The sequence below is a fragment of the Gopherus flavomarginatus genome, chromosome 21, assembly GCF_025201925.1.
Source record: "Gopherus flavomarginatus isolate rGopFla2 chromosome 21, rGopFla2.mat.asm, whole genome shotgun sequence".
NCBI classification, from domain to species: Eukaryota; Metazoa; Chordata; order Testudines; family Testudinidae; genus Gopherus; species Gopherus flavomarginatus.
Window position 1 is genome coordinate 17,795,011 of NC_066637.1, and position 26,738 is coordinate 17,821,748.

Consider the following 26,738-nt stretch of genomic DNA (forward strand, 5'->3'; position numbering starts at 1 on the left):
GCAATAGACCCTGCAGCCTGGGCCTGCCCTCTGCGCTGACAGTGTGTGGGCCAAGGTGTTTGTCCCTGGGTAGCTCTGTGCTATTGTGTCTCCAGGGTGGGCGAGGGCTGCCAGCGGCTGGCAGGGTCCCTGTGCCAGAGAGGTCCAGGTGTCGCCCCTGCTCTCACAACCGTGGCCTCTTGTGGGGGGAGCAGGAAGAGTGGGGGAGCTTTCAAATCCATTTCCATTTACAAAAAATAAGTGGGGAGACACCTGCCAGCACCGCCCCCCTGCTGCTGAGATCTCAGGGGCCCAGCGAGCTCCCCTGTCCCACGCTCCACTGTGCAGGAGGGGGAAGGGGCTGCTCTCCCAGGCTCCGAATCGCTCACTTCAACGTCTTAGGATTTGCCAGGTCTTCAATCGCCTTCTTCATCTGGAAGAGAAAGCGGCAGGTGGGCAAGGCCGTGTCCCCGCCTGGCTCCTTGCTCCTCCCCGCCCTGGGGACTCGATAGCCATTCAGTCACCTCCTCAACGCCCAGGATGGGTCCTGGAGCCTCTGGCCATCCCCCGCAGGCAGCTCTCCCCCAGCCCTGAGTCCCGGCTGGCCCCAGCCCCTACCTCGCTCCGAGAGACGGCCCCGACGACCCTCCCCAAGGACGTGACGAAGACACGCTGCAGGTTCAGCAGTTCAAACAGGTTGTGAGCCTGGAAGGGAAGGAGCGGCCAGTGTGACATGGCAGGGCAGCGCCGTCCAGTTCTCGGCAGAGTCCTCCTGCCCCCCTGCACCCGATGGTTCCCTCTTCATATGGAGCTGGCAGGGCCCACACAAGCCTGGAGCTGCCCAAGGTAGCAGGGCCCTGGGCTTCCCCTATTGCATCCTTGTGTACCCGCCCCAGGCGAGTTCAGGGCATCCAACCGCCTCCGTTGACAACAGTGCAGGGAGCAGCCCTGCAGAGGACACGGAGCCCATGTAATAAAACAAATCCCAGCAGGAATCAGCACCTTGTAACAGTGGGGGGGGGACATGTTGGCATCTGGCCCAGAGCCTTCCTGTCTCTCTGGGTGGGTCTTTATACCACATTCATGCTGTGGTGACCCAAGCTCACATGGACAATCATCTGCACATGAAACAGACAAGCTCTCCAAGCAACCAATGCACCAGGTCTTAGCACATGGCCGGTGCTCATCTCAGCCTGAACAGATGCTCTTGGTTAGACAGGACTAGTACAAAGGCCTGACAGCAGGCGGACAGGTAGAGGGCAGGCACCAGGGCCACCCAGAGGATTCAGGGGGCCTGGGGTCTTTGGCGGCAGGTGGGCCCCGCTTCAGTGGTAATTCGGCGGTGGGGGATCCTTCCGCTCCGGGACACACCGCCGAAGTGCCCCAAAGACCCATGGCGGGGCCCCCTGCCACCGAATTACCACCGAAACGGGACCCAGTACTTCAATGGCAGGTCCCACTTCGGGGGTAATTTGGCAGATGGACCCCCTGCTGCCGAAGACCTGGAGTGGAAGAAGCTCCGGGGGCCCGGGCCCCATGAGAGTTTTCCGGGGCCCCCAGAGTGAGTGAAGGACCCCGCTCCAGGGCCCCCGAAAAATTCTCGTGGGGGCCCCTGCAGGGCCTAGGGCAAATTGCCCCACTTCTCCCCCCCCCCCAGGCGACCCTGGCAGGCACAAACATGGCCTGGGGCTGTATTTCGATAGCCTTTGGCACCCCTGAATGGTTTGTCAGCTGCCACCTCTGCTCAGCAGGTTCGGGCAAGGCAGGCGGCTCCCAGCAATCAGTCTGATCCTTGTTAGCCCCATCTCTCCTGCCAAGCCTGGCATCTCCCCAGAGCCCTTCCTCCCAGGCCCTCTTCCTGCCCAGTTACCTGGTGCAGAGATGTCCAAGGTGACAGCTGGAGAGTTATTGGCTCGATGGCGCAGTCGTCCCCCAGCATCCCGCTGGAGCGAGGCTGTCGGGGAAGACAGCGGGAGATGGGCACTGACAGGCCGGAAGAGGCCATGGCAGTGGCACCACTTTCGTAGAGCGCTCTTGGGGGCATGTCCCACCCACACCCTGCCTCCCACGGGGACAGGACTTGGTGAAGTGCCTTTGCGGTCGGATACCTTACGGATTGCCAGGTGCTGCCCCTTTAAGAGTGTGGAGCCTCAGCAGTGGGCATGGTCTCAGCAGGACAACAGTGGTGATATTGGGGTAGGGTCGAACACCCCCGCAAGCCTCTTGCCTGGGCTGGCGTCTCTGGGGATGTGGCCTCGGTGTCAGCACATCGCAACCTGAGGCACTGAACCCCCCATTGCAGAAGGGGCTCTCCAAGGAGATACAGCTCCGGGAGGGCCATAGGTGCGACATGGAGCCATCCAATAGTCTCGGAAGGAAACTGGGACTGACCCATGGTGACCACCTGCCCTGCCCTTGCTAGACTGGAGCAAGCGCTCTTATGGACCGCACTGAACAATTCAGCCCGGGCTGCCGGGACTGAAGAGCCTCTCCCATCGCTCATGGGCTGAAGCGATGAGAAGGGAAGAGGCTCTAAGGTGGGGCTGACTGGACAGAGGGGACGACCTGCAGCCTCTAGCCCAGGGATCTCCCCAGTTCCCTCCCAGGTCTGGCCGGACCCTGGTTCCCCAGCACCCACATCCTCTCCGTGCTAAGAGCTGCTGGCTGGAGGGGCTCTCCCGGGGCCGTATGCGCAGCAGGGGGATGAGTGCTCTGAACCTACCTTCTCACCTGGCTCTTGGGGGGATGGCTTGGCTTCATCGTGGGTCTGGAGATACCTGACCAGCTCAGTTCTTTGCACCATGCCCACCAGCATCAAGGACTCTAGGGGGGAAGGAGATAGGAGATGGGAGGAGCTGGAAGGGTAGCTCAGATCCCTGGCACCGGTTGAGCACTTCATGGTCCTGGGCCCAGGCTGATGGCACATCTCTGCCCACCATGGGGGCTGCATCCAGGGAGGCAGCTCCATGCCACGGGCTCTGTTAAGCCACGGATGCTCCTCTGCCAAGGTAAAGCTGCTCATGTCACCAGCTCGCTCCCACCCTTCTGGCCCGGGGCCAGTAGCAAGGAGAAACGCCAGCCACATCAATAAAGGGAACCGCTCCAGGTGCTCCATCCCTTCCAGACTAGGAAGCAGGTCTGTCTCTCACTGCCCAGGGCAGCAGGGCCCAGCTCCGGGTGAAAGGGAGAGGGGCGAGGAGAGGGAAGGAGAAACAGAGATGGCCATGGACCTGGGGGACAGAGGGAAGTGGAACGGCCAGCAGGACCTGTGGCCCCGTCTCCGGGCGCGGTGTGGCACGGTACCTGTGCTCTCCACAATGGGGTACTCCAGGTCATCGGTAGAGGTCATGACCCTGAGGACCTCTTCAAAGCTGGCGCCCTTGGCCAGGACTGCAAAGTGAGTGTTCATGAACTGGCGAGTGGTCACGCTGTAGGAGCTGGGGGTGGAAGGGCCGAGGGTCAGCCAGGGCAAAGGGGAGAGCGCTCTCCTCTGACCCAGCACTGAGGCCTCTGGACAACATGACCACCGGGGGGGCTGGGGTAAGCCAGAGCCAGGAACCAAAGACTGATGCTGGGATCGCCGTGGGAGTTGAGGACCCTGTGGTTGATCTGTTAACCCACGGTACACTAGGGCCCCTCTTCTGCCTCAGCTCTGTCCCTGTGCCAGGTGCTGCATTCGCTACCCAGCAGCGGTGGTGTGGGGCTGCATCCCCTCCGGTTCTAGCTGGCTGCCTAACCTGCCCCTCTTGCACCAGCGCCAACCCAGCGCCAGGCCAGTGGAGACGCCCCTAGGAGGGGCAGCAGGTGGCAGCAGCATCTCCCCAGGGGCTCACCCGATGTGTCGGCTCCTGATCCGGGGCAGATAGGGCAGTTTCTTCACGATGATGGTGCCGTCGTAGAAGGAGGGCTGGAACTTCTGGGCTATAGCATTGGCAACCAGCACAGCCAGGATGACGGGCAAGATATGGGCGATCTGCCCGGTCACTTCAAAGGCCAGCAGGGCAGTGGACAGGGTGTGTGTGACCGAGCCCGAAAACGCTGCTGCCCCTAACAGGAGGACAATACAAAGGGCAATTACTTGCCCAGCACCCGGGGCAGGAGGGGTGGGTCTGCCAGGGTGCTTGTGTCCAGCTCCCACATCCTCCTGCATCATTCTCGCTGGCTGTCATGCCATTCAAGCCATGGTGGAGCGGAGCTGTGTCCAGCTCGCAGCACACCAGGGCCTCGGAAAGGGAAAGGAATGGGGGAAGACACAAGGATCCTGGAGACCACCCCAGAAACATGGGGTGATACACTAAATTCTGGAGCCACCCTGCAAAGGTACCTACCGTGGCAGCCTCATTCATTATTCGAAGCCTGTAGCCACACTCCTGAGTTGAGATCACGTGCTAGAGACTTACCGGCCAGCGCGTAGCCTCCCGGAGTGATGGTGTTAACTACGCCCTCCGACTGGATACCATGGGGGAAGAGAAAGGCGACCACTTCCCCCACCAAACGCCCGATTGCAGCACCTGGAAAAACGTTCACCGCTGGAATCCGGCCACTCTGATCTAAAGGTCAGCGACTCACATTCCCACCCCCTAGTGGGCCCCTCTGGGTCAGAAGCACAAATGCCCAGAACTTGTCGAGTGTACGTGCCACTGGAGCAGGAACCAAAGTTCCCAGGAGCCAGGGGTGGATCTTGCTGGTCTAAGCACTCGCTGTTTTCCCCTTTCTCCACGACCCTTCTGCAGAGCAAGCGCTCTGCATGTCGAGAGATCCCGGCAGCCTACTCTGAGCTCTGAGCGACAAAGGGCTGATCCAATGGGCAGCCCTTATTCCCCGTTATGGTAATAAGGACAATCAAAGGGGCCAATCAGAAATGGGTGCAAAGGCAGGGCGAAGCGGTCTCACCGTATACAAAGAGCGGCATGAAGTACCCAGCTGGCATCGGCATGGTGGTGGCCAAGATCAGCATCCAGAACTTGAATGAACGAGAGAGCAGGAGCGAGTGAGATCCACCCACGTGCACCCACTCCAGCCATCCCTAGCCTGCGATGGTGTGGGGGAGGTCCAGCCACCAAAGCAGTTTGCAGAGTCCTCCATCCAGCAGCAGGCTCTGCTCCGTGCATACACCCGGCACATTACCAGACCCTCATCGCCCAGAGGTGACAGCTCTGCCAGAGGACCCAAAAGGAAGCCTTCCTCTGGACTGGCTAGGAGGAGCTGTGCTGAGCTGGTCTCAGCTGACCTAGCCAGACATTACATGGGAGATCTGGTTCTTCTGGCCCTCAAGTCCTTGCCAGAAGACACAGAGAGGGAACACTTCCCCTCCATCCAGTGCACACGGCACAACCTTGGAGCCCTCTGGTTACGCAGAGGTGCTGCCATCTTGTATCCCCTATCAGACTCCACTGGGTCCTTGACTTTCCTCTCCCATCTCTGCTCCATGAGGCTGCACGTTCTTGGCTCTCCCTGAACCTAGGGGGTGATCCAGCAAGGGGCTCCTGACTCCTCAGAGCACTGAGGTTCCTGTAGAATCAGACCCATGGTACCCAATCTCACGGAGACCTCGACGGGGCCGATACCTTCATCACCAGGAAGAGCACCAGGCTGCCATAGATGGTGATGCTGGGCTCCCACCACTCAATCCACAGGTTTTCAGGATCAACTTGAGGAGGCCTGGCCAGCGATGCGTTCTGGGACAGAAGGCCCCACGTCTGGTTGTCAAAGAGGGAGGTGAGGTGCTCCTTCATGCTGAGCTGGGAAAGGAGGAGACAGGTCTAAGCACTTCCCTGCACAGGAGGAGGAGATGCTGTGAATCACTATCGTGTTCAGACACAGTCTGACTCTCCTGTCACCAGCACTGGTGTAAATCAGGAGTAGCTCCATAGATGGGCCCAGCCTGCTACACCTACCAGCTGTATTAAGCCTGGAAGACCAGACTGAGGGAAAATACAGGCTTCAGGGGACTGCTGCCCTGCCAGAGGGATCTTGGGTGGGAGGCAGAGAGGACGTAGGGTGTGGGCTGAGGAGTCTGAAGAGAGGAACCATAGGTGCAGCCAAGCCTGAGGAGAAGGTTGGAGCTGGACTTTAGTGAGAAGATAACAGTTTACTTTGTTAGTAAAGCTAGACCCCAGGAAGCGGGGAGTTTGTCTCTCCACAGTGTGGCCCGACTTTCAGAGCTGGTTGGGAAAGGGCTCTGCTCTCCAACCTGGAGTGAGTGCTTAGATCCCCACTGGTCAGAGAACAGGCAAGGGGATCCCGAGATAGGCCAGTACTTACCCTGGATGCCATGAAGTGCCCCAGGCTGGGAGGGAATGTGATGGAGGCGAGCAGGAGGGCCACCAGGGAGGAATAAATGGGCTTGCTGAAAAAGGCAGATCAGTGGCATGTAACATTACACGGTGACCCTGGAATGCGGCTCTTTGAAGGACAGGGGAAAGGGAGGGGCAGGGAGACGGCAGGTCACACAGGCTGGGTTGCCAAGTTGCAATGGGCCCATGAATTCTCCCCTAGGGTGAAAAGCCAGCAAAGGTTCTGGAGCAGGAGGGAGGTTTCCTTTCCCTCCTGCAGCAGAGGAGGAGGAGGAGACAAACCATCCCCTTGTGGGCAGCGCAGAAGCCGAGCATGCCAAGGACACTCCAACATGGAGCCTTCGCTGCCAATGGTTGGTTAGGAGGGAACTAATAGGCAGGCAGGTGTCAGTGCCTCTTGGGGACTGAGCCAAGGAACCATGACGGATCAGGTGGGAGATGACATCCAGCGCAGCACGGAGGGTGTGGAGGCTGGAGGGACAAGACGACAAGTCCTGCTGCGCTTTGGGAACAGCCCCCACTCCTGAGAGCGTCCCTCCCTCCAGAATACCTACTCTGTAGCCAGCAGCTTGGCGGTGATCATGTTCCTCCGGACGTATCCCAGGAGCCAGCGCTGACAGAAGAGATACGCACAGCTTAGAATCCCACAGATCCCCCTGCCGAGATAAGAGAACGAAAAACAGGAATTACCCCCCACTTCTCCCCCAAGAGCAGCCTGCGTCCTCCAAGACAGCCGGAGGTCTGCGCACGTGGTGATTTCATCGTCAGACATATTCATGCCGTAGCATAAAGAGACCATGAATGTAGCAATTCCCAGGTTTGGCTAGTGACTTTATCTACAGCACCTCCCAGCTCCTAATAGGTTTCATCCTCACACCCCCGGTGTGGTAAGGCTCTGCTAGCATGTCCGTTGTACAGATGGCAGAGTGTTGCCTCAGTAACTTGCCCACAGCGGCTGTTTGCCAGGCCCCAGGGCAGCAAGCTCTCCACTGGGCTGTCCCCCCTTCCTTGGAAAGTGACACCTCTGCACCGAACAAAAGAAAAAACAGACCAGACTGGACCTGCTCTTACCCGAGCACCATGAAGAAGAAGGTCTCTGGGAGATCAAATGGGAAATCAATCTTAAAACTGGTCTTAAATAGAGCAGTGATGGTTTCTGGGAGAAAGAGTCAGAAGTCATGACCACGGACACCCCAGGCCAATTCAACATGCACCCTCCAGTTCTATTAGCATTAGCCACGGGAGCAGTGGAAGTACCCTAAAAGTGGGGGGGCCATAGGCGTCCGGACCGTGACCCCATCCCTGCCTTGCCCCTTCCCCCCGAGCCACTGGCCCCCCCTGTTCTGGTGCCCCAGATCAGCCAATAGGGAGCTGAGTGTATATCACAGATTCCGTCAGCGGCGGCAGCAGCCGGACTGTGCCAGCGGACTGGCCCGAGTGGTGCTGGGATGAGGGCAAACCAGAGCCCAGCCTCCGTGGTGACATGATATTTACATCCCCACCTGTGCAGCAAAGAACGGTACCTGCTGACCCACAGCCTGGAAGAGCCCGCCCCACCAGTGGAAGATGATTCCCAGCCACATGTCGGGGGGATGCCACCAGCCCATGGATGGGTTCTCAGAGCACGGCTCTACCGTTAAGGCATCCGCCCAAGCCAGCCTGCAGTGTTGGGGGTTAGCCTGGCTGGCGGCTTTGGATTTCCATGTGGAGCTGGCATCTCACAGGCTCCCAAGACATGCTACAGCGCCCAGCACTTCCCCATCCCCCCCCCGATCATTTCGGTGTGACTCAGACTCTGACCTTTTCTTTGACGGTTTAAAGGCAAGGGGAGAAATGAGGTGACGTTTGATGCTCACAAAACTGCAGGAGACAGAAACACATCTGGGGCTCTGCAGTCTGCCACACACTCCTCTTCCCAGGCACCTCAGTCGTGACCTGCAGCTCCCCCATCTCAGCCCCCTGTTTCAGTCCACAGACATGGCTCTGCCGATGCAGCTCAGCCCTGACCTGTGGTGACACCGACGGCAGCCAGTCGTGCCAAATGGCTGGTGCTTTTATGTTGCGAACAAACAGCCGTTAGATCCTAGGCTGGCAGAGTCATTTCAGTTTCACTGCTGCAATATGAGCCTCATTTGGTCTGCCTGGAATGCTTTGGGCCAGCACGGCAGGTGGCTTTATCAACTGTTTTCAAGCAGGGCCATGTCTGAAATTGCACCGCCGGGGACCAGACCGTGGTTCTGTCAGCCGCATCCAGAACATAAAAGATGCATCATGCGCTATTAACGAGCTGATCTTAGCAGGATATGGGACCAAAACTCAGCCTAGAGCCTGCCAGTCTGCTTTCAAAGACCAGTGTCTTTTGCTGGATTGTTCTGACCTCAGTCAGGGGAAAGATGAATTCTTTTCTGGTCCAGGGTTTTGTTTAAAAAAAGAAATGCCATTCTGCCTGAACAGAGCACCTTTCATCCTGAAGGACAGCAAGCACTCTGCCAACTACAGACTGCTTTACAAAGGAATCTTTCCACCACCATTAAAATGCAGCTACTTCTGGGGTTGGGCACAGTAGTTGTTTAACAGCATGTGACAAAAGCATACACACACACACCCCACTTTTGGGTAGGAAGAGAATACTGTATGCAAAGTGCAGGAGGTATATAGTAAGATAGAATGTAACTAGCTGAGATGAATTTGAGCCAGAATATCAGGTTTGTCCTTATGAGTTCTCTACGGTCCCTTCCCCTTGCTCCTTCCATTTTAAAAAGGACCCTTGTCCCTTAGATATTGCAGAGCTGGAACTAATATGATCCACCCGATCTGATTGCCAGTGTGAATCAGCAGAATAACTCTGCACTAAGTATCTGTGGCTCCTGATGCAACCTCGCAGCCAAGGTCTCACCTCCAAGTTCTGACCCAGCCAGATGCTTCTTATCTCATAGGTTCCCAAAACACAGCGGTAGGACTGGAGGAGGGATATTTCAGTGATGGGGCAGCCCAGCTTTGCACACAGATACCCATGTGTGGTTTGACCTTCTCTTCACTCATGGGCTATCCCACCACTCCTTGTGCCCCTCTCCAATCACTCAGCTAGTGCTGGTCCGTGTACCTTGTTCACTGTTGAAGACAGCGAGCAGGCGGAACATGAAGGCTCCACAGGTGGCAGAGAAGAAGCCCCTCCAATAGTCCCTGACTGCAAAGTGGGATGACATCACCTCAATGCTGAACAGGACCCCTGGGGAAAGAGGTCTCAGGTTACTAGGGGGGCAAATGAGAGGCGAGAACTCGCCATAGGCATCTGAGCAGGCCCTGGGGGAGCTGGATGCCAGAGCAGACCCAGAATGAGCCAGGTGCTTGTGCCTCATCTCCTGGCAAACTCTCAAGCGCTTGTTAAATGCCCTGGGGAAAACGTACAGCAACAAGGGCCCAGATCCTCACACCAGTAGTCTGGGCTATTCACAAAGAGACCACTTAGACTCCTCCACCTCCAGCACCACAAACGACAGTGTTACATGACGGAGAGGAGATGCTGATCTTTCAAGTGCAGAAGAGTCCCCCAACCTGCTGCTGTGAGGCCACTGCCAATTTCACAGCTCAGTGCTGATGTTACAGAGCAAGGCCCTGTGCAGGCTGACCCTTGGAGACTTTATGTTTGTTCTTTCTTTGTCATAAAGTGCCTTAGGCTGAGCAATACATAGCTGCTGTCAGCGTAGGGGGAAAACACAGCACTGGAGACACAGCAATGCAAGATGGGCTTGATTTAAAGCTCCATGGGGAGTCGTTCCATTGACATCAGAGGCCTCTGGAGCAGGCCCTGGGATAGCTCCAAATCCACCCGGCATCTAGTGATAGAAATTCCAGCGGGGACATTGTTTCCACCTACTGCTGCTGGAGAGCTCAGTTCTGAGCTTTTCTCCTCAAAGGACCCACATTAGCATTTGTCCTGTTGAATTTTAAAAGGGGTTTCACAGAAGCTAATACGCATAGAAACCCTAACTCATAAAACCCTAACCCTGGTTTTCCAGGTAGGGTCATCATGGTTTTGCCACCTATCTTAGGGGACCTCTCACCTTCCTGGGAGCTCTCTTCTGGGTATTCCCATACGCAGTTCAGGGCAGACATCCCAATGCCTGTCTGTGCGCCCAGCTTCCGCCAGGTGCCGCGGTAACAGGCTCAATTGCTATTCATTGAACAATAGCAGAAAGGGTGTGAAGACAACAGGAGGTGAATTCCTACCTCCCTGCTGGGTCCAAAAGTGCTAGCTTTATAGGAAAGGTAGGAGGGAAATTGGCAAGGTGGGGTGGGGGTAAGGAGCACAAATGGGAACAGAGGGGGCAGAGCAGAGCCAGTTGGAGCGAAGGCTGTTGTATTGTTTGGCAAGACAAGGTTTTCAGCCCCAAAGAACAGAATTTGACCATGTGAGATCCTCTATTAGCTAGCACCAATAGAAGGCTGTTATTCTCTATGTCAGGGGTTCTCAAATGGTGGTCTGCATACCCCTGGGGGTACACAGGAGCTTTAATACTCGGTGCCAATTTGTTATATAAAACACGGTAGGTCATTTATTTCAAGATGTACCACCGAGGACACAGATACACAGTGACACTGATGTATAGAGCCCCCCCCCCTCCAATCACCATGCAGCGTGGGTTCAGTTGCCCAGCAACAGTCCAGTCTAACTGAGCTCAGAACTTGGGGGGGGGGGGGTTGGAGGGTTCAGTTGTATACATCACACTGTAACTATCTCTGTTTGTAACAGTGTGGCTAAAGACAGGTGGTGTTAAGAAGAACACACAAAGTATCAGTGATGAGAAGGGGAAGGGGAAGCAGGATGCTGGTGGTAGCTCCGGCAGGGAGTCCGGGGGCAGGTGGGGGTAGCTCCAGCGGGGAGTAGAACACAATAAGAAAAGTTTAGGAACCTCTGCTCTGTGACCCAGCTGGCAGGGGGAGGCACCACATACTCCACCAGCATGTGACATGGTCCCCACCTCTGCTGCCCCCCAGGCTGGGCCAGTTGCACTCTTACCGCTAATAGGAGCCCCGAAGACAGTCGCGACTCCAACAGCAGCGGCTGCCACCAGCATCTCCATCTGCTTGCTCTTGTTCTGGAACGGAGACACATGCAGAGCAGGGTGGTTTGCCTAAGACTCTAGCACTTGCAGGGAGCCCCACTATGCTGCCAGCGGGGACCAGTCGATAAGGGCAACCCTGGGGAGAAGGGATCGGGGTGTCTGACCCCACCCACCGAGTCCCCTCTCCTCTCACCAGCAGGCGGCCACCCCATTCGCCACCTTACCTCATACTCCCCAACGACAGACGTTCGGATCTTTCCTAAATACGCTGCGATCATGCTGGAGAGGTGCACAAAGGGGCCCTGGAGAGAGGAGGGGTTGGGTGTTCAGTGGTTTGCATGAAGAGCAGAGACTCACTAAAGAGCAGTGGCTTCCTTGGAGAGAAACGCCACAGCCCAGCTGAGCGAGGTGTAACCTGCTGACATCGGTGCAATGACAGCACAAGGTGTGGATCTGGCCCCAGCTGGTCACCTGAATTGCTTGGGATGAGAACACGGGCTGGAAAGCCCATGAGATCAGATGGTCTCAAGAGATTACCTCCTGCAGCAATGACCTATCCAATCCCCCTACTGCCGCACAGATCAGCGTTCAGTTCACATCTGCCAACAACGGGCAGTTACCCGAGGAACCAGGTTTAGAACCCTGCTCCTTCCGGCCCAAAGGGCACAGACTTCGGCTGCTTGAGCTGACGGAGAAGCACTCGCCTCTGTGCATTCCAGCCACTAGACGGCACCATTGTCTTTAATGTGTGGAAAGAAAACTTGTGTTACAGGGGATTTCAGTTTAGGAGACATGCTGGAGGTCTCATGCAGCCAGTAGCAAAACATCATTCGAGTTTCTAAAGCTTATAGTTGATCATTTTCCTTCCATTTCCTAGGGGGAGATGTGGGGGCTGTATCTCAATCCTTGCTCTGCTGACCTCAGATCTGGACCACTAGCCAAACCCCCAGGTACAGCAATTTTCAGGTCAACCCAAGTAAACAGGCAGATTTTAGGTCACTTGGAAAAATCAGCTGTTAAACAGCAAGCTGGTCTCAACCTTAAGTGCCACTGCCCCACTCTGATATGAGCTAATTCTCACCCGTCCGTCATTGCTGCTCAGCCACTGGACAGTTTCAATCTCCGTTTGTTTGCCGCTCAGAGAGGAGAGGCTCTTGAGCACTGTCATGGAGTCCCTGGGCAATACTCTGGAACTGCTCCTCACAAAGCCAGGCAGGACTTTGGGGAGCCTCCTCTCCCTTGGAGCAGACTATCTGCAGGGCAAGAAGCTCACACGGCTTCACCTCCTGGGTCTCTCCTTGGAGCATTCAGCATCCTCTGCCCCTCCGTGCGCTTCCCACAGCGAGCCCGCCCCAGCGGGGTCCTGGAGAAGCCACAGGGTCCTGCACCCCCACTTTTCAGTCAGACGTGACTCTCAGCCAGCCAGTAACACAGAGATTTATTCGATGACAGGAATACGGTCTAAAACAGAACTTGTAGGTACAGTGAATGGGACACTTCCGCCAGGTCCGTTCTGGGGGGCAGTGAGCCAGACACCCACATCTGCACTTCACTCCTCATCCCCAGCCAGTTCCAGACTGACAACCCCCTCCAGCCCCTCCCTCTCTGCTGAGTTCCTTTCCCGGGCCAGGAGGCCACCTGACCTCTTTGTCTCCAACATCTTCAGCTGGCACCTTTTCAGAGAAGGGGCCCAGGCCATCAGTTGCTAGGAGACAGAGTGCCAGGCATTTAGGTGCACTGGCCCCTTGCTCTGCAGCAATCATACACCCTTATACTTACACCACCTAGATACTGAAGAACTGCATAGGGGACACTGAGGCACCAACACAGTATTCAGAGAAAACATTAAGAACATTCACAGTTTGTCTCAAGCATGTTACAGACACCCCGTTCTCAGACCCAGAACAGCCCTCGGGTTCTTTGCATATGTATCTGGAGATTCCCATCTCTCGCTGGACTTGGAATCTGTTGACGCAACCTGACTGAAACTCGCCCTCAGATACCAGACAGCTAAAGATCACTCGGGTGCCCTGAATCAGGGTCAGATTCCCAGCTGGTATATATCAGCATCATCCCACTGATGTAAATTGATTTGCACCAGCTGTGGAGCTAGCCCTGCTTGGGACACCCCAGCACCTTTTGACTTCATCTCCCTCCCAAGATTTGGAAGGGTCCCTTGTAGGGAGCATGGGGCTCTCCTTTCTGTACTTCCTATACTATCCCCAATGGCCTACACCAGCCTGGTCCCTCAAGCGGAACCAGCAACCAAATTGTCTCCTCAGCCTCATTCAGCCACGAGACCGAGCAGGGGACACTTACGACTTTGCCGAGGAATATAGTGCTCCCACACGCGAGGGTGCAGGTCAGCCCCACCACTTTGGCTCCAAAGTTTTTAATGGCCAGGTACTCCTCCAGCATGACTCCGGTGAGAATGGTCTTGAGCTCCGGGATGCCAGAGCCTGGAGAAACACAAAAAAGTAGGCCACACCAGAATGCCAGCAAACCACTTGGTGAGCCAAGAGTTAACGGAGGTGAAGGCATTTGGTAGCAATGACTGGATCTCCAGTTCTGGGATTCCACTGAGTCTCCAACCAGGAACCCAGTATCAACAAGGCCAAGGGTGTGTATTCTGAGTTCGGTACTTGCAATTCAAACCAGATGCCACTAGATCATCCAAAAGCAGAGAGATGCTCTGCTTCTACCCAAGGTGTCTTCCACATTTGTTGAGTTCCAGGGATAAAAAAAAAAACCCATCTGTTGCTTGCTATAGGGCAAAGACCTTTGTGCACACTTGACATTGAGAGCCAGTGAAAGGTTCCCTGTGGTCAGCCCTGGAGACAGAAGTCCTCTGTTTATCCACCGAGCCCATACAATGTGGAAAGTGGTAGCACAAACTTCCCATGCACAACCCGGCCAATGCCCTTCAATGCATCTGACCTGGGGCACGAGAGGGGAGTTCTCTCTCCAGGTCCTTCCAGTCCTTGACCTGTCTGCTGTGATGGCCAACAAGGGACCCACTTAGTACTGACTGCCATGGGATTTTTGTGATGTGCACATCTGTCCCCAGCTTTCTTCACTCTGCAGGCCACTCTCTAGGAGACAGACCTTCTGATGGACCATCTCCCAAACCATCACCCCAACCCCCCACTGCTTAGCTCTCAGAAGATTTCATTCTGAAGACCCTCCCACCCAAAATGGAAGAACCATTGCATCTACTGCCCACTGGACTGCACTGTCCCCATCATGATGTTGGTCAGCATGAGCCCGTGGTGCAACAGAAGAGCCACCCCTGAAGCACTTGATATCAGGTTGGGTAGTCAATAGCCTGGGGCTTGACTCCAGAAGAGACACCAGGCTTGTAAGGAGCTATGGGACAAAGGGATGATTCTTATTCATAAGATGCCTCCTCTGTGACCTATGAGCCTCGTGTCTGAGCATGTCAGACTCACCTCCTGAGTGTGGAGTGATACTCTGAGAGAAGCCAGTGGAGAAGGCGGACAGGGCAATCGGGTACATAGTCCAGGACAGGTACTTCAGCAGTAAGTGATCCCCGAGCTCTTGGTAAAGCCACTTGTGTGCTAGAAAACGAGTACAGCAGAGACGAAGGAAGTGATACAGCAAAATGGACCAGTGGCCTAGCGAGTGCAATATCCTGCCTCCCTCCGCAACACAACAGTTCAGTTGTGCATCTGTTCTGATAGCCCACATACGACAGATCAGAACAGAGCGACGGTTCAACTATTCCAACTTCCCACCATTCTAGTTCATACCCCCAATGGCCCATCTATTCTGGGATTCCATCTCCTGCCGCACCATAACAGATCATTGGTCCAGCTATTCCAGTTCACTCTCTCCAACAGTGCTCAGTGGCCAAGGGAAGATGTTAATCCCATTCAAACATCTAATTGTACAATAACAGCCCTTGGAGTAAGATGGGAAGATTCTTCCTGACCCCCATCTGACAATCTTCCTATGCCCAGAAGCATGAGGATTGGCAGTGCTTGGTTTTTTTTACCCCAGCTAGTGTAAACTTCAGATTCCATTCTAATTTATATGTTTCCAGTGCAATAGTGAATCTTACTAAGTTGTTTGCACCACTAATACCCTATGGCAGTGAGTTCCACGGGTTTATTACACAGTGTCTAACTCTTTGATTCTCTGAATGCTCTTCCTGCCTTTCATTCAACACAGCCTCCAACTCTGCGTTCCCTGCAACATTACCCTACATAAAAAACATGACATCAAAACAAACTGGGGTGGGTTGTGATAGGACAATCGAGGGGGAGGGGAAGAAGGACCAGCAAAGGGTGGGGTGGGAACAGTCTCTATGATGGGTTCGGCTGGCTGACGTGCTCTAAGCTTTTCCTGTTAAAATCAATGTCAGTGGCCTGAGAGGGTCTGTGGAAATAAGTCGTATACACGAGGCATCCTTCATCTGAACCCTCTTTCTATTGCCCTTTCTTGGGACCACATTCCACTCTCCTATCTGAAACCCAAATCCCTCTTTCCTCAGCGCTCTGCCCAGCTGCTGCCTTCCAGAAAACAGACAGGGGCTGCTCTGAACAGGCAGCTGAAGTAAGCAGGTCGTCGCGACACCTGGAGTTGGTTCGTGCCATCAGTTGCACAGCCAGCGTTGCTGGAATCTGCTCCAGACGGGCACAGAAATTCAGTCTGGGATCCCTCTCCCACTCTCTGTCCCTTTCTTCACGTGGAAGAACGAGAACAAAGTGGATTTCTGTCTCCACCTGGAATGGATTCCTTGGGGAGGAGAAAAGCCTCTTTTAGATTTCTGTGCCCACCTGGAGTGGATCATCCTGAGCGCACTCTGGGCGTGACAGTAATTAACAGAGATACACAGAGGAGCTCCCAGGATGCTGCCTGATCTAATGCAAACTCCACTAGGTGTCAATGTAACCTAAGTTTTCCCTCTGGGCCTGGACTCTGGCTTTGTGTATTTACCCGTCAGTGGGCTGCTAGGGTACGGCTGCAAATCCGTCCGATGGAACAGGGCAATTCTCGACTGCTTTCCAGCCACAGACCCCAGTGGGGAGGGTGCGGGGGGGTGTTGCTGTTCCCATGCAGTGGAGGGGAGGGAGGGGGTAACTTGCCCAGGGTTATGCAGAGAGTCAGTGGCAGGAATAGAACCTGATGCTCTTGATTCCTAGTTCAGTGCCCTACCCACCCAACTCCTTTCCCTAAGCTTATGCTGTTTGTTCAGCCAGTGATACCCTGCACTGAATTCTGCCATCATCCCCATGGTCCAGCATCCCCATGGCACAGGCAATGAACCCCACAGAGACCAGCCAGGCCGGGAGCTTCCTCTCAAGTGATGCTGCAGTAGAGTCTTGTAAAACACCCCATGCACACCCAGGACAGGCCATTGCCTTGGGGCTCCTACGTGCTGAGTAGGCAGAGGCCAGGAGCAGCACAGAGGGAATTCACTCCATGTCCAGAAAATTCCCACTGAGCAGCTTTGGCTGCAAGGATTATGGGGCATTCAGGAGAGGCATCCAGTGGAACATTGCAAGCCAAGGCCTGGCCAGGAGCACCTGAGTACTAATCCCATCTCTGATCCTACCTCCTCCTGTGGCACTGGGCAAGTCACAGCCCCTCTACCTGCCTCAGTTTCCCCAGGCGGATAATCATTCTGCCCTACTCACTGTAGAGTCTGGGGTGCTTCATAGTATTCAGCTGAGAGAAAGCGATCACAACTGGCCAATAGTTACCGTTCGATACCCTGGAGACCGTGAAATCCATAGCGAAACTGATCAATGCCATTATCACCCCCAGGAAAAAGAGGAAGTACCAGTCATCACCGACACGGAACAGCTGGCGCTTCACACACTCCAGGCAGCCTGCAGGGGGCACCAGTGGGACAGGGCGAGTCAGACACACTCTGCTGGGGCCAGGTAAATCACAAGTTACAAGGAGGGTCAGCTACACCCCACAGGGCATGAGTTTGATTGTTGCACGGCAACTCGTTCCTTTTGCAGAGGGACTGTGGCTAACCCAGTAAAAACACTGGCCCCAGATCAGGGCCCAGGCACCAGGAGAACGATTTGGGGGGGGGTCGCTCTTTTCAGCCCCCTTGTAGACACAGGTTGCACATCACTCACAGGAGGAAAGTGAGCAGAGCCGGTCAGTAGCGCAGGGTCTGGCACTGAAGCAGAAAGTGATCATTTGTTCTGCACTAGGAGGAACAGGTTCCCGGAGGATGGGAGAAGCACAAAGACACTTTTTAACCAGCTCGGTTATCAACCAGGAAACAAAGTTCCCCTGGGGGGGCAGCTTCGTTAAGGCTGAAATAGTCCACGAGTTCATTCCGAGATTCCTTTTCAGACCAGCTACTAACCCATCAGCTGGGTTTTGTTCTTCCGCAGCTCTCTATGCAGGCAAATGTCAGGGGAAAGGCAGGACAGACCGAAGGGGAACCTTAGACAAACCAGCTGGATGTTATTAAATCCAGCTGACCTGCAGCCGTGGTGGATCAAACCCGGTGCAGTATGCGGGGGCAGCCACTTGAAATCCAAGCCCAATGGCTTCGCTGTAGGAGCAGCCACGGAATAACATAGACAGACAGAGCAGGGTGACGTGCACAAGCCCCTAGACAAGTACAGAGTGTGGAGCAGGGGTTATTAGATCAAGCGTAGCAGAGAAAGGGCCACCGGCCTGCTGGGGCCTGGCTTTATTAACAGCAGGTTTCAGAGCAGCAGCCATGTTAGTCAGTATCCACAAAAAGGACAGGAGTCCTTGTGGCCCCTTAGAGACTAACACATTTATTTGAGCATAAGCTTTCGTGGGCTACAGCCCACTTCATCGGATGCATAGTGAGGAGATATATACACATACAGAGAACCTGAAAAGGTGGGAGTTGCCCAACCAACTCTAAGAGGCTAATTAATTAAGATGAACTGTTGTCAGCAGGAGAAAAAAAAAAACTTTTGCAGTGATCATCAAGATGGCCCATTTCAGACAGTTTGACAAGAAGCCCTGAGGATATTTAACATGGCTGAGAAATTACACACATTGAATCTATTTCCCCCATGTTAAGTATCCTCACAGTTTCTTGTCAAACTGTCCTAAATGGGCCATCTTGATGATCACGACAAAAGTTTTTTTTTTATCTCCTGCTGAAAACAGTTCATCTTAATTAATTAGCCTTCTAGAGTTGGTTGGGCAACTCCCACCTTTTCAGGTTCTCTGTATGTGTCTCTCTCTCCTCACTATATGTTCCCTTCTATGCATCCGATGAAGTGGGCCGTAGCCCACGAAAGCTGATGCTCAAATAAATTGGTTAGTCTCTAAGGTGCCACAAGTCCTCCTGTTATTAACAACGACACACTGTAGAGTGGGGGTGGGGGGTTAGGAACTGCAATGCTCCAGCCGGGAAGGTGCCTGTGGCCCCACCCCAAAGGGGAGTAGGTGTCACACTTGAGGGCCCACTGGCAGGGGAGAATGCTGCTTACTCACCATTTGGATTAGATGACCCAGAAGGCCTTCGACAGCTCTGCCACCCCTGCTGGGGTAGGAACATTTCCATCCATTTCGGCTCTTACCTCGGATTGTCCTGCGTGTTCTGGGCCAGGGCCTCCAGCTTTCTTCTAGCACTAGAATCCTCTCCGCCTCCTCCTGGGCAGCATGGTGCTCCCTCCGCACCCTCCAGGACCCTGCCGTCGCCATGGGCCAGCGATGGCTCCGGGCCAGGAGTAGCAGGTCACTGCTGGTCCCTGTGCAAATGGGAGCACCTTGCTGGTAAGAGGCGGTTCCGGGCTGCCTCACCGTAGGGGGTTCTGGGCTACAGAGAGGCCCATGTTACAAAGGACAGCGCTAACCAGGGACCATTTCACTAGCAGCGACCATCAGGGCCTCCCAGAAGATTCAGGGGGCTTGGGCAGGGGCAGGTCTTCTGCGGCAATTCAGCAGCAGGTCCCTCTTGGAGGGAAGGACTTGCCACCGAATGCAGCCAAAGAACAAATCCACAGTGGTAGAGCAGCCTAAGTGCCACCGATTGCAGCTTTTTTTTCCCCCCTGCCGCTTGCGGTGTTTGTACTCATCGGGCGGCGCTCTGAGGCTTCGGCAGCACTTCAGCGGCGGGTCCTTCACTAGCTCCGAGTCTTCTGCTGCACTGAAGGACCCACTGCCAAAGACCAGGAGCAAGTGAAGGGCCCGCCGCCGTTGTGCTGCCGAAAACCCAAAGCGGCTTGCGGGGCCCCTGCAGGGCCCGGGGCCTGGGGCAACTTGCCCCTCCTCTGGGCGGCCCTGGCAACCATACAGCTTTGGCAAATGACAGGCTCAGCTGTCCTGGACTGCATGTGTGGTGGGGACACCTACCTCCCACCAGCTGCTGCTTCCCCAACAACCCAGCCGTGGGGTACTTCTTTGCTGGGTCAGAAACAGCCTCCTCATGGACCCTAGGCTGGGATTTGATGTTACATGGCTGCAAATCCGTTCACTAACACCTGGGACACTGAGCCCTGGTCGCTCCCCTCCCCTCCCTGCTCCCCAAGCTTGCCTAGTCCCCTCTCCCCTCCTCCATCTGTCTTGCCTCTGTTGTGGTGAAAGCTTCTCCTCTGGCCCTCCCAGAATCCAGAACAGACTCCCTGTATGGCTGCCAACTCACTGACTCACCCCCTTCTTTCGTATCACGCCTGAAGACGGCATTGGCCCTGCCTGGAGCTCTTGAGACAAAGTCAGTGGGACTTCGGTCCTCCTTGGGGTGGCCTAATGCCCAGGGGTGAGTGTCTGGTCTACAATCTTGCTGGAGAGCGAGGGGTGATTTAGCTCTGCTGCGCAGTTTATAGGAAAGATCCTGCACCAGGTAAAGCCGCACTGTGCTAATAATAGCTGATGTTTGGCATCCAGCTGGAGTGAGCGGGTGATTAATGTGTTGACTGAGTGGGTGACCTTGAGCTGCTAATGGAGTGAGACCCAACAACAAGGAATAAATTCTCCCCCGCGCGCACCAGGCCCGTGAGGCCTCAGGGCATCCACGTGTTGTTCACGGGAGGCCAAGAAGGTCAAGTGTAGGACAGGAGGTTATCAGACAACTCACGCTCAGCTCACAGCTAGGTTTGGATCCCAGGAGAGGCCCCGTGGCAAAGAGACACGATTCCCTCCAGGCATCCCGCCCCTGGCTCAGCTGCCCGGACCACCTGGGGATGGAGGCTGGAGCCAAACCTCTACCCCTTTCCTGCCCACTGTCCCAGGATGCAGGTGAGCAGGAGCATCAAAACAATAAGTGTCACTGATGTGTCAGGAGGAAGGGCTCTTCCCTCTGAGCCAGCCGGGTAGCCCTGCCATGCCCAAGGGGGGGTCTATGGTCTAAGATCAAATGAAACCAAAAGGCATTTAGGGCTGGATCCTGCCCATCCCCTGCCCCCCACTCACACAGAGCCCCCCCCCCCCCGAAATAGACACGATGTAAGGTCGTGATAAATGTGAGCAGGGCTGGCAGAATCCAGCCCTTAATGATCCTTTATGACAGGGACAGAAGTACCTGGCTAGAAACCATCCTGTTTCGGGCTGCGTTCCAGGAGGGCCTGGCTCTTGTATCAGCCAAACTGGGTTCACCTAATTCAGACCACTCAAGCCATCCCTGAGAATTCAGCCCCTGTAGTTTCACAGCACAGAATCCACACCTGCAAGGACTTGCACCAACAAGGGTGCACTAACAATGAAGCCTCGGTGTGGTGGGGGGGAAATGTACAGCGTGTGCCATGCTGCAACCCAGCAGCCAGGCCCTTCACTCCTGCCGGGCCCCAGGCTTGAAAGCAGGGGCAGTGGCTGCAGGAGTGGGCTGGGAGAGCCAGTAGTGAGGAGGAAAGGGGGCTTCGTGGTTAGCAGGGTGGTGGTTGGATAGGGGCTCTGATGGGCATGGGAACGGGGATCAGAGCGGGAATGGGAAGAAGTAGAGAGGAGTCTAGCTAGAGCCAACAGAAAAAACATTTTGATGCAACGTGGTCGGTGTCAACTGACTTTGTGACCAAATGGGAATTTTTCAGCAAAAGCTTCTGTGTTCATCAAATACTTTTGCCAAAAAACTGAAATCTGATTTTTTTTTTGTTTCCTGCAACAACAAAAAAATAAAATTTTCAGAGTTTGGAGTTGCTGAAAAATGAACGTTTTTTTCAGGTTTCAGTTTCTACGAGGAAATTTGTTTTGACAGAAAAAAGTGAAACATTTTGCAGCTTTGTCAAAATTTTTCATGGAGAAGAAACATCTTTTCCCAAGGGGCTGTGATCACAAGCCTTGTGACAGGGGATCTCACTGGGCCAGACCACGTGGACAGTCTAAGAGAGTCCAACGTGGGGAAGTGAATGTCTTCCAGCCCTTTCACCATGTAAGTTACACCGGCACAGACTCCTCTCCGAACCCGGCCCTCTCTCCCCGAGCTTTTCCATGCTGATCTGGACCTCTGCACTTTTCATGATTTGCCCATTGCCCATTCGTACCCTAAAGATGAGTCTTTCTTGGATGGGCCGGGGCAAGGAACCAGCAGACTGCACCAAAGACAGATGATACTGTGACGAACTGGGAATGTTCTTAATGTTTGCTCTGAATACTGTGTTGGTGCCTCAGTGTCCCCATGGCAGTTCTTAAGTATCTGGCAGAGCAAAGGGCCAGTGCACCTAAATGCCTGGCACTCTGTCTCCTAGCAACTGATGGCCTGGGCCCCTCCTCTGCAAAGGTGCCAGCTGAAGGTGTTGGAGACAAAGGGATCAGGTGACCTCCTGGCCCGGGAAAGGGGCTGAGGAGAGAGGAGGGGCTGGGAGGGGTTGTTAGTCTGGAGCTGGCTGGGGTCAAGGGTGGAAGGCAGACCTGGGGGTCTGGCTCACTGCCCCCCAGAATGGACCCAGCCGAGGGGTCCGGTTCGCTGTATCTACAAGCTCTGTTTTAGATCCTGTTCCTGTCATCGAATAAACCTCTGTTTTACTGGCTGGCTGAGAGTCACGTCTGACTGCAAAGTGGGGGTGCAGGACCCAGTGGCTTCCCCAGGACCCCGCTGGGGTGGACTCGCTGTGGGAAGCGCACGGAGGGGCAGAGGATGCTGAATGCTCCAAGGAGAGACCCAGGAGGTGAAGACGTGTGAGCTTCTTGCCCTGAACGAGTCTGCTCCAAGGGAGAGGAGGCTCCCCAAAGTCCTGCCTGGCTTGGTGGGGAGGAGTTCCAGAGCATCGCCCGGTGACTCCGTGACAGATACCTGTCCATGAAAAGAACAGGGAGCCCTACGGGTGCCTGCTTTCAGCACTGCCATCTTCTCCAAGTCAGTCCTGCATAGGAGTTGCGGGGGACCAGCTGGTGGCCCTTGGAGATGCAGGAATGGGATTCCATCCCAGGAACTCAAAACAGCTTCCCTGCATTCTGCCGTGAGCATTTCACTGATTCAGCAGATGTTCAGAGGCCTAGATTTGGCACTGATATGGGCTGTGCTCCTTTCTGGGCAGGACAGAGGCAAAAGTGGTTGCCTGCCAGCTTTGTTGGCCCAGATTCTGGGCACAGCCATGACCCAGTTTGTTGTAAGTTTTTGCTGCTTTATTATTGGGCACCCATGTTAACACCCCCTGAAATTCATGGGGCAATTTGCCCCTCTCAGGGCTATTGCTTCAGGCTCTCTGCAGACTCAGACATCACTGCACTGATAATACTCACTTCACCTTTCAAGGTTTTCTTCACATCCAAGACAGCTAGAGACTTACTGTTGTTTGTTTTAATGAAAGCCGAGATCCTCACATAGAAGGCGGCACCTTCAAAAGCAGAGCTGGGTTGCTGACTAGGCACAATCTGGCCCCATTCAAGCTGGGGAAGAATTGCCAGGTAGCCAGTAATGCCATTTTTCCAGCTGCTTCATGCCACCCACTGGAGTAGAGCCCCCAGGCCCGGGCCAGAATCCAGCCCAAAGCCTCTCTGACTTGCATTGCTCACTAATGTGCTGAGGAACCTCAGTTTTGCTCCACAGAGAGGAAGGGAGTCTACAGAGAACGAACCACAGAAAATCAGATTTCCTCCCAGCTTCCTGGAATAACTAACTAACAGGGCCGATGGCTACAGCGGCAAAGGAGCCCTCAGCTGCCAGCGTCTCCACCCAGCATGGGTGGCACAGAGGAAAGGGGCTGAGATTCTCAGCAGGTGTAAACTGATGCCACTCCATTGAAGTCCCTGGGGCTGTGTCAGTTTGCACCAGCTGCGGAGCTGGCCCCTAGGCTACTATCTGACAGACAGCGTCACCACTGTGGGATTGAAACCACAGACTCAGAGCATGTCTGCCCTGGAGCTAGTAGGGCGAGTCCCAGACCAAGGCGACAGCCCTGCGCTGACTGAGCCAATGTAAGCACGGCAGTCCAAGCAGCAGGAGGGACTGGCTGCCCCGAATACAGGCCTATGGGGTTCAGATGTGCTCATACTCATCCCACCTCTCCCACCACTATTTCTATGTTTTAGCATGCTAGCTCGATCAGACCTAGCACGGGCATGTATCTGGCAGCTGGGCATCTCACCCCAGCTCCGGGGTAGATGCAAGGGTGCCCATTGTGGGGGGGAAGGGGAGGGCAGAAGCCCCCTGAGTTTCATATAGGAGGTGTGCAAGCTCCCAGGTGGAGCTCTTAACTACAGCACAGAATTAGTGGAGAGGAGAGGTGCCTCTGGGACAGGGGGCCAGCATTTTGTTTACAAACAGAGGCCAGGTGATTAAGATAAGAAAGGGCTGGTGATTAAATGAAGGGTATGGACGTTTAGCCTGTAAAAGAGGAATCCTCTCAGGGGGGAGAGGGAGGAGGATTGTTTTAGAGAGAACACGGGCTGGGGGCTCAGAAAAAAATACAGCAAAGCACTGATCCCAGCTTACATTCAGAAAAGGGGGAGATTGGGGGGTGTAGATGAAAAGAAGGGGTCAGACCCAGGGCAGGGCTAGCAGCATACAGAGAGGTTCCCACTCTACCTGTGGTATTTATGTAGTTTCATCACCATAGTATCTGAGGCTGCACCTCACAATGTCTAACCTATTTCTCCTCCCAGCCCTTCAGCGAGGTCCAGCTGTGCTGTTATCCCCACTGTACAGGTGGGGCACTGAGGCACACACATACTAAAGGCAGATTTTCAGAGGCATTTAGGCACCTAGTGAGATTTTCAAATGCACTTAGAAGGTTTTGTGCTTTGTAAACCCCACTAGATATCGAGCTGCATCTCTGGGTGCCTAAAAACCTTTGAAATTCTGTCCTTAAAGCACTGGCCTGGGGTCAGAGAGGAAGTTCATGGCGGGAGTAGAACCCAGGTCTCTCAGGGCCAGGTCCCTGTACAGCAGACCAACCTCTCTCTCTCTGCTGCAAAAAAAAAAAAGGCCCCCTGCTCAGAGCACTGCAGGACTCACCTGTGTGCGTCTCAGGACAGCTGCTGCCTCCAGAGTTCTGCAAGAATCTGCCTCCCAGCCTCTGCCCTTGCACTGGCCCGGTACCACTGCACCAGTCGCTGTCCCTCCTCCCCGCCCCACCCAGGCAGTTATCCCTAACAACACAGGAAAGATTTACAGTCGCTATTCAAAATGTCCTTGACAAGTCAACCGGAACCACCTGGGCTGGAGTCAGCGGGAGTAGACAGGGAGGGTTCGTCCCACTAGTGCCTGGAGCGCAGGAATTTTTTGACGATACGGTTTTCCATCTCTAAACAATCGCTTCATCGAAACCAAAATGTTCCCGGGAAAGGGCCGATGTCGACGAATTTCCCATTTCAAACACTTTGGGGGGAGGAGGTGTTTTCCATTTTCAAACTTTAGTGTTTTCAGGTGAAAGTGACCTGATTCCATTTTTTGTTGTTGTTGTTTCAGATTTTTAGTTTGAGAAAATTTTCAAGATGAATTTTTTCATCCCACTTTGGGATTGGAAATTTTTTGGGCATCTCAAAAGTTCTTATGAGATGGGAAAATAATTTCCCCCCAGCTCTAGCTAGGAAGAGCCCAGGGAAAACTCTTGGTAATGTGGCCCCTTGCCTCCCGTCCCGATCCCCCACTGAAGCAAGGTCATCGAAAAGTCCTGACTCTGGCTCCGGTGGGGTTTCTTCCAATGTAACTAGGATGACTGACAATAGGGGATCTGCCGGGAGGCAAGAATCCGGATATATTCAGCGACGCTAATGTGACAGATAGCCATGCAATAGCAGTTCTGCCACAGAGACACAGCTCAGCTCCCCCCTGAGTTCAGCTCAGTTCTCAGGGAGGTTTTTGCTTTGTTCTTGTCTCTTTAGCAGCAGCGTTCGAGGTGTATTAAAGAACTGACTTGGAGCAATGAAAAGGCAGGGGAGTCACTGCTGTAGTCAGTGTCTGCTCACCGCAGGGGCTCAGCGCCTGTGAACGTCAGGCCTTCAGTGTCTCAATTCAGGGTCCCAAAACTCAGCCAGAAATCAATGACTCTTTTCGAACATATTGGCCCGAACCACTCTGTGCCTCAGTTTCCCCACAATACTAATCCACCTCGTGAGTTGTGAGGCTTCACTCATGCATTACAAAATGCTTTGAGTTTGCTCTGGAGTCCAAGTTATAACTTCTTATAATTCTACCTTAACCTGTCTACCTCAGGGAAAGGAAATCCACCTGTGCTGTCATCCCAAAGCACACTAGGAATCCAGCTCATGGCTCTTCCCCTGTCCATGTCTCAGTCACCATGTCTTTCCTCATGGATTCGCAACCGCCCCCCTTCATTCTGGCCAGAGGGGAGCGGGTTCCTGAGGGGGTTTGGTAACTTGGGGTCACGGTGTGGAAGGGTTGCTAGTCACTCACGAACCTCTTCCCATCTCCTCCCAGCACTCTGGGCTCCTTAACCTCAGTGCAGAGATCCCAAGGCTGGCCCCAAGCAGACGGATCGGGTTTCCCAGTGAGCAGGGAGAAGTGGCAAGCAGCCCAATGGGAGGAACTGCAGCCCTTAATGAGAGGGCGCCGACTGACTCCAGGAGGAGAGAGAGTGCCACCCCACACAGGCGGAGGTCAGGCACCACCTGCAGTTCTGCCCCGATCACAGCCAGGAGCGGCTGTCTCCACAGATGTGCAGCGCCTAGTGCACCCCAGGGAGCGATGTGGGATCTGGACACCAGCCAGGCCCTGAGTGGAACCAGATGGCCCCAAGATATGGCGTCAACACCGAGCACCAGCCGACCCTGAAATGCAAAAGCAGCTCTGGGCCCCAACAGGGCCTGCAGTTTGGGGACACTCTACCAGGAGTTCTCAAACTTCACTGCAGCACAACCCGCTTCAGACAGCAAAAGTTACTACAGGATCCCAGGAGGGGGGATTGAAACCTGAGCCCGCCAAGCCCCACCACCCTGGGGGAGAGGGAGGGAGCAGGGGAGAGAGGCGACCCACAGCCCCACTGCCTCAGACAGGGGGCCTGTAACCCAAGCCCTGCTGCCCTGGGCT

The 26,738-nt window shown here is 54.6% G+C and overlaps 1 protein-coding gene across 2 annotated transcripts; it reads right to left on the minus strand.

The window, feature by feature from the left end:
- Nucleotides 1-77: 77 nt before the first annotated feature.
- On the minus strand, nt 78-24,782 carry LOC127038567 (chloride channel protein ClC-Kb-like). 2 transcript variants are annotated; one of them, XR_007770689.1, is made up of 21 exons: nt 24,705-24,782; nt 23,038-23,137; nt 18,898-19,068; nt 17,068-17,196; nt 14,791-14,919; nt 13,661-13,800; nt 11,566-11,643; nt 11,296-11,374; nt 9,379-9,504; nt 7,347-7,431; nt 6,830-6,931; nt 6,244-6,328; nt 5,547-5,720; nt 4,873-4,942; nt 4,380-4,490; nt 3,813-4,026; nt 3,283-3,416; nt 2,710-2,802; nt 1,850-1,933; nt 598-684; nt 78-412 (listed from the first exon to the last, which is right to left on the minus strand). XR_007770689.1 is itself a non-coding variant. In XM_050931220.1 (21 exons), the coding sequence occupies exons 3-21, from the start codon at nt 19,019-19,021 to the stop codon at nt 365-367; spliced, it is 2,100 nt and encodes a 699-aa protein (XP_050787177.1). In that variant the 5' UTR covers nt 19,022-19,068; nt 23,038-23,137; nt 24,705-24,782; the 3' UTR covers nt 78-364. The 2 variants fall into 2 exon arrangements, 1 of the variants encoding a protein (XP_050787177.1); XM_050931220.1 differs by having other exon boundaries at nt 2,702-2,802.
- Nucleotides 24,783-26,738: the final 1,956 nt, after the last annotated feature.

Coding starts and splice junctions, on each gene's coding strand:
- LOC127038567 (XM_050931220.1), bottom strand. CDS start 19,021: ATGGCGACGGCAGGGTCCTGGAGGGTGCGGAGGGAGCACCATGCTGCC. Junction 4,491..4,872: donor CATGCCGCTCTTTGTATACG/GTGAGACCGCTT, acceptor ACGTTTTTCCAG/GTGCTGCAATCGGGCGTTTG. Junction 685..1,849: donor CTTGGACATCTCTGCACCAG/GTAACTGGGCAG, acceptor CTTCCCTTCCAG/GCTCACAACCTGTTTGAACT.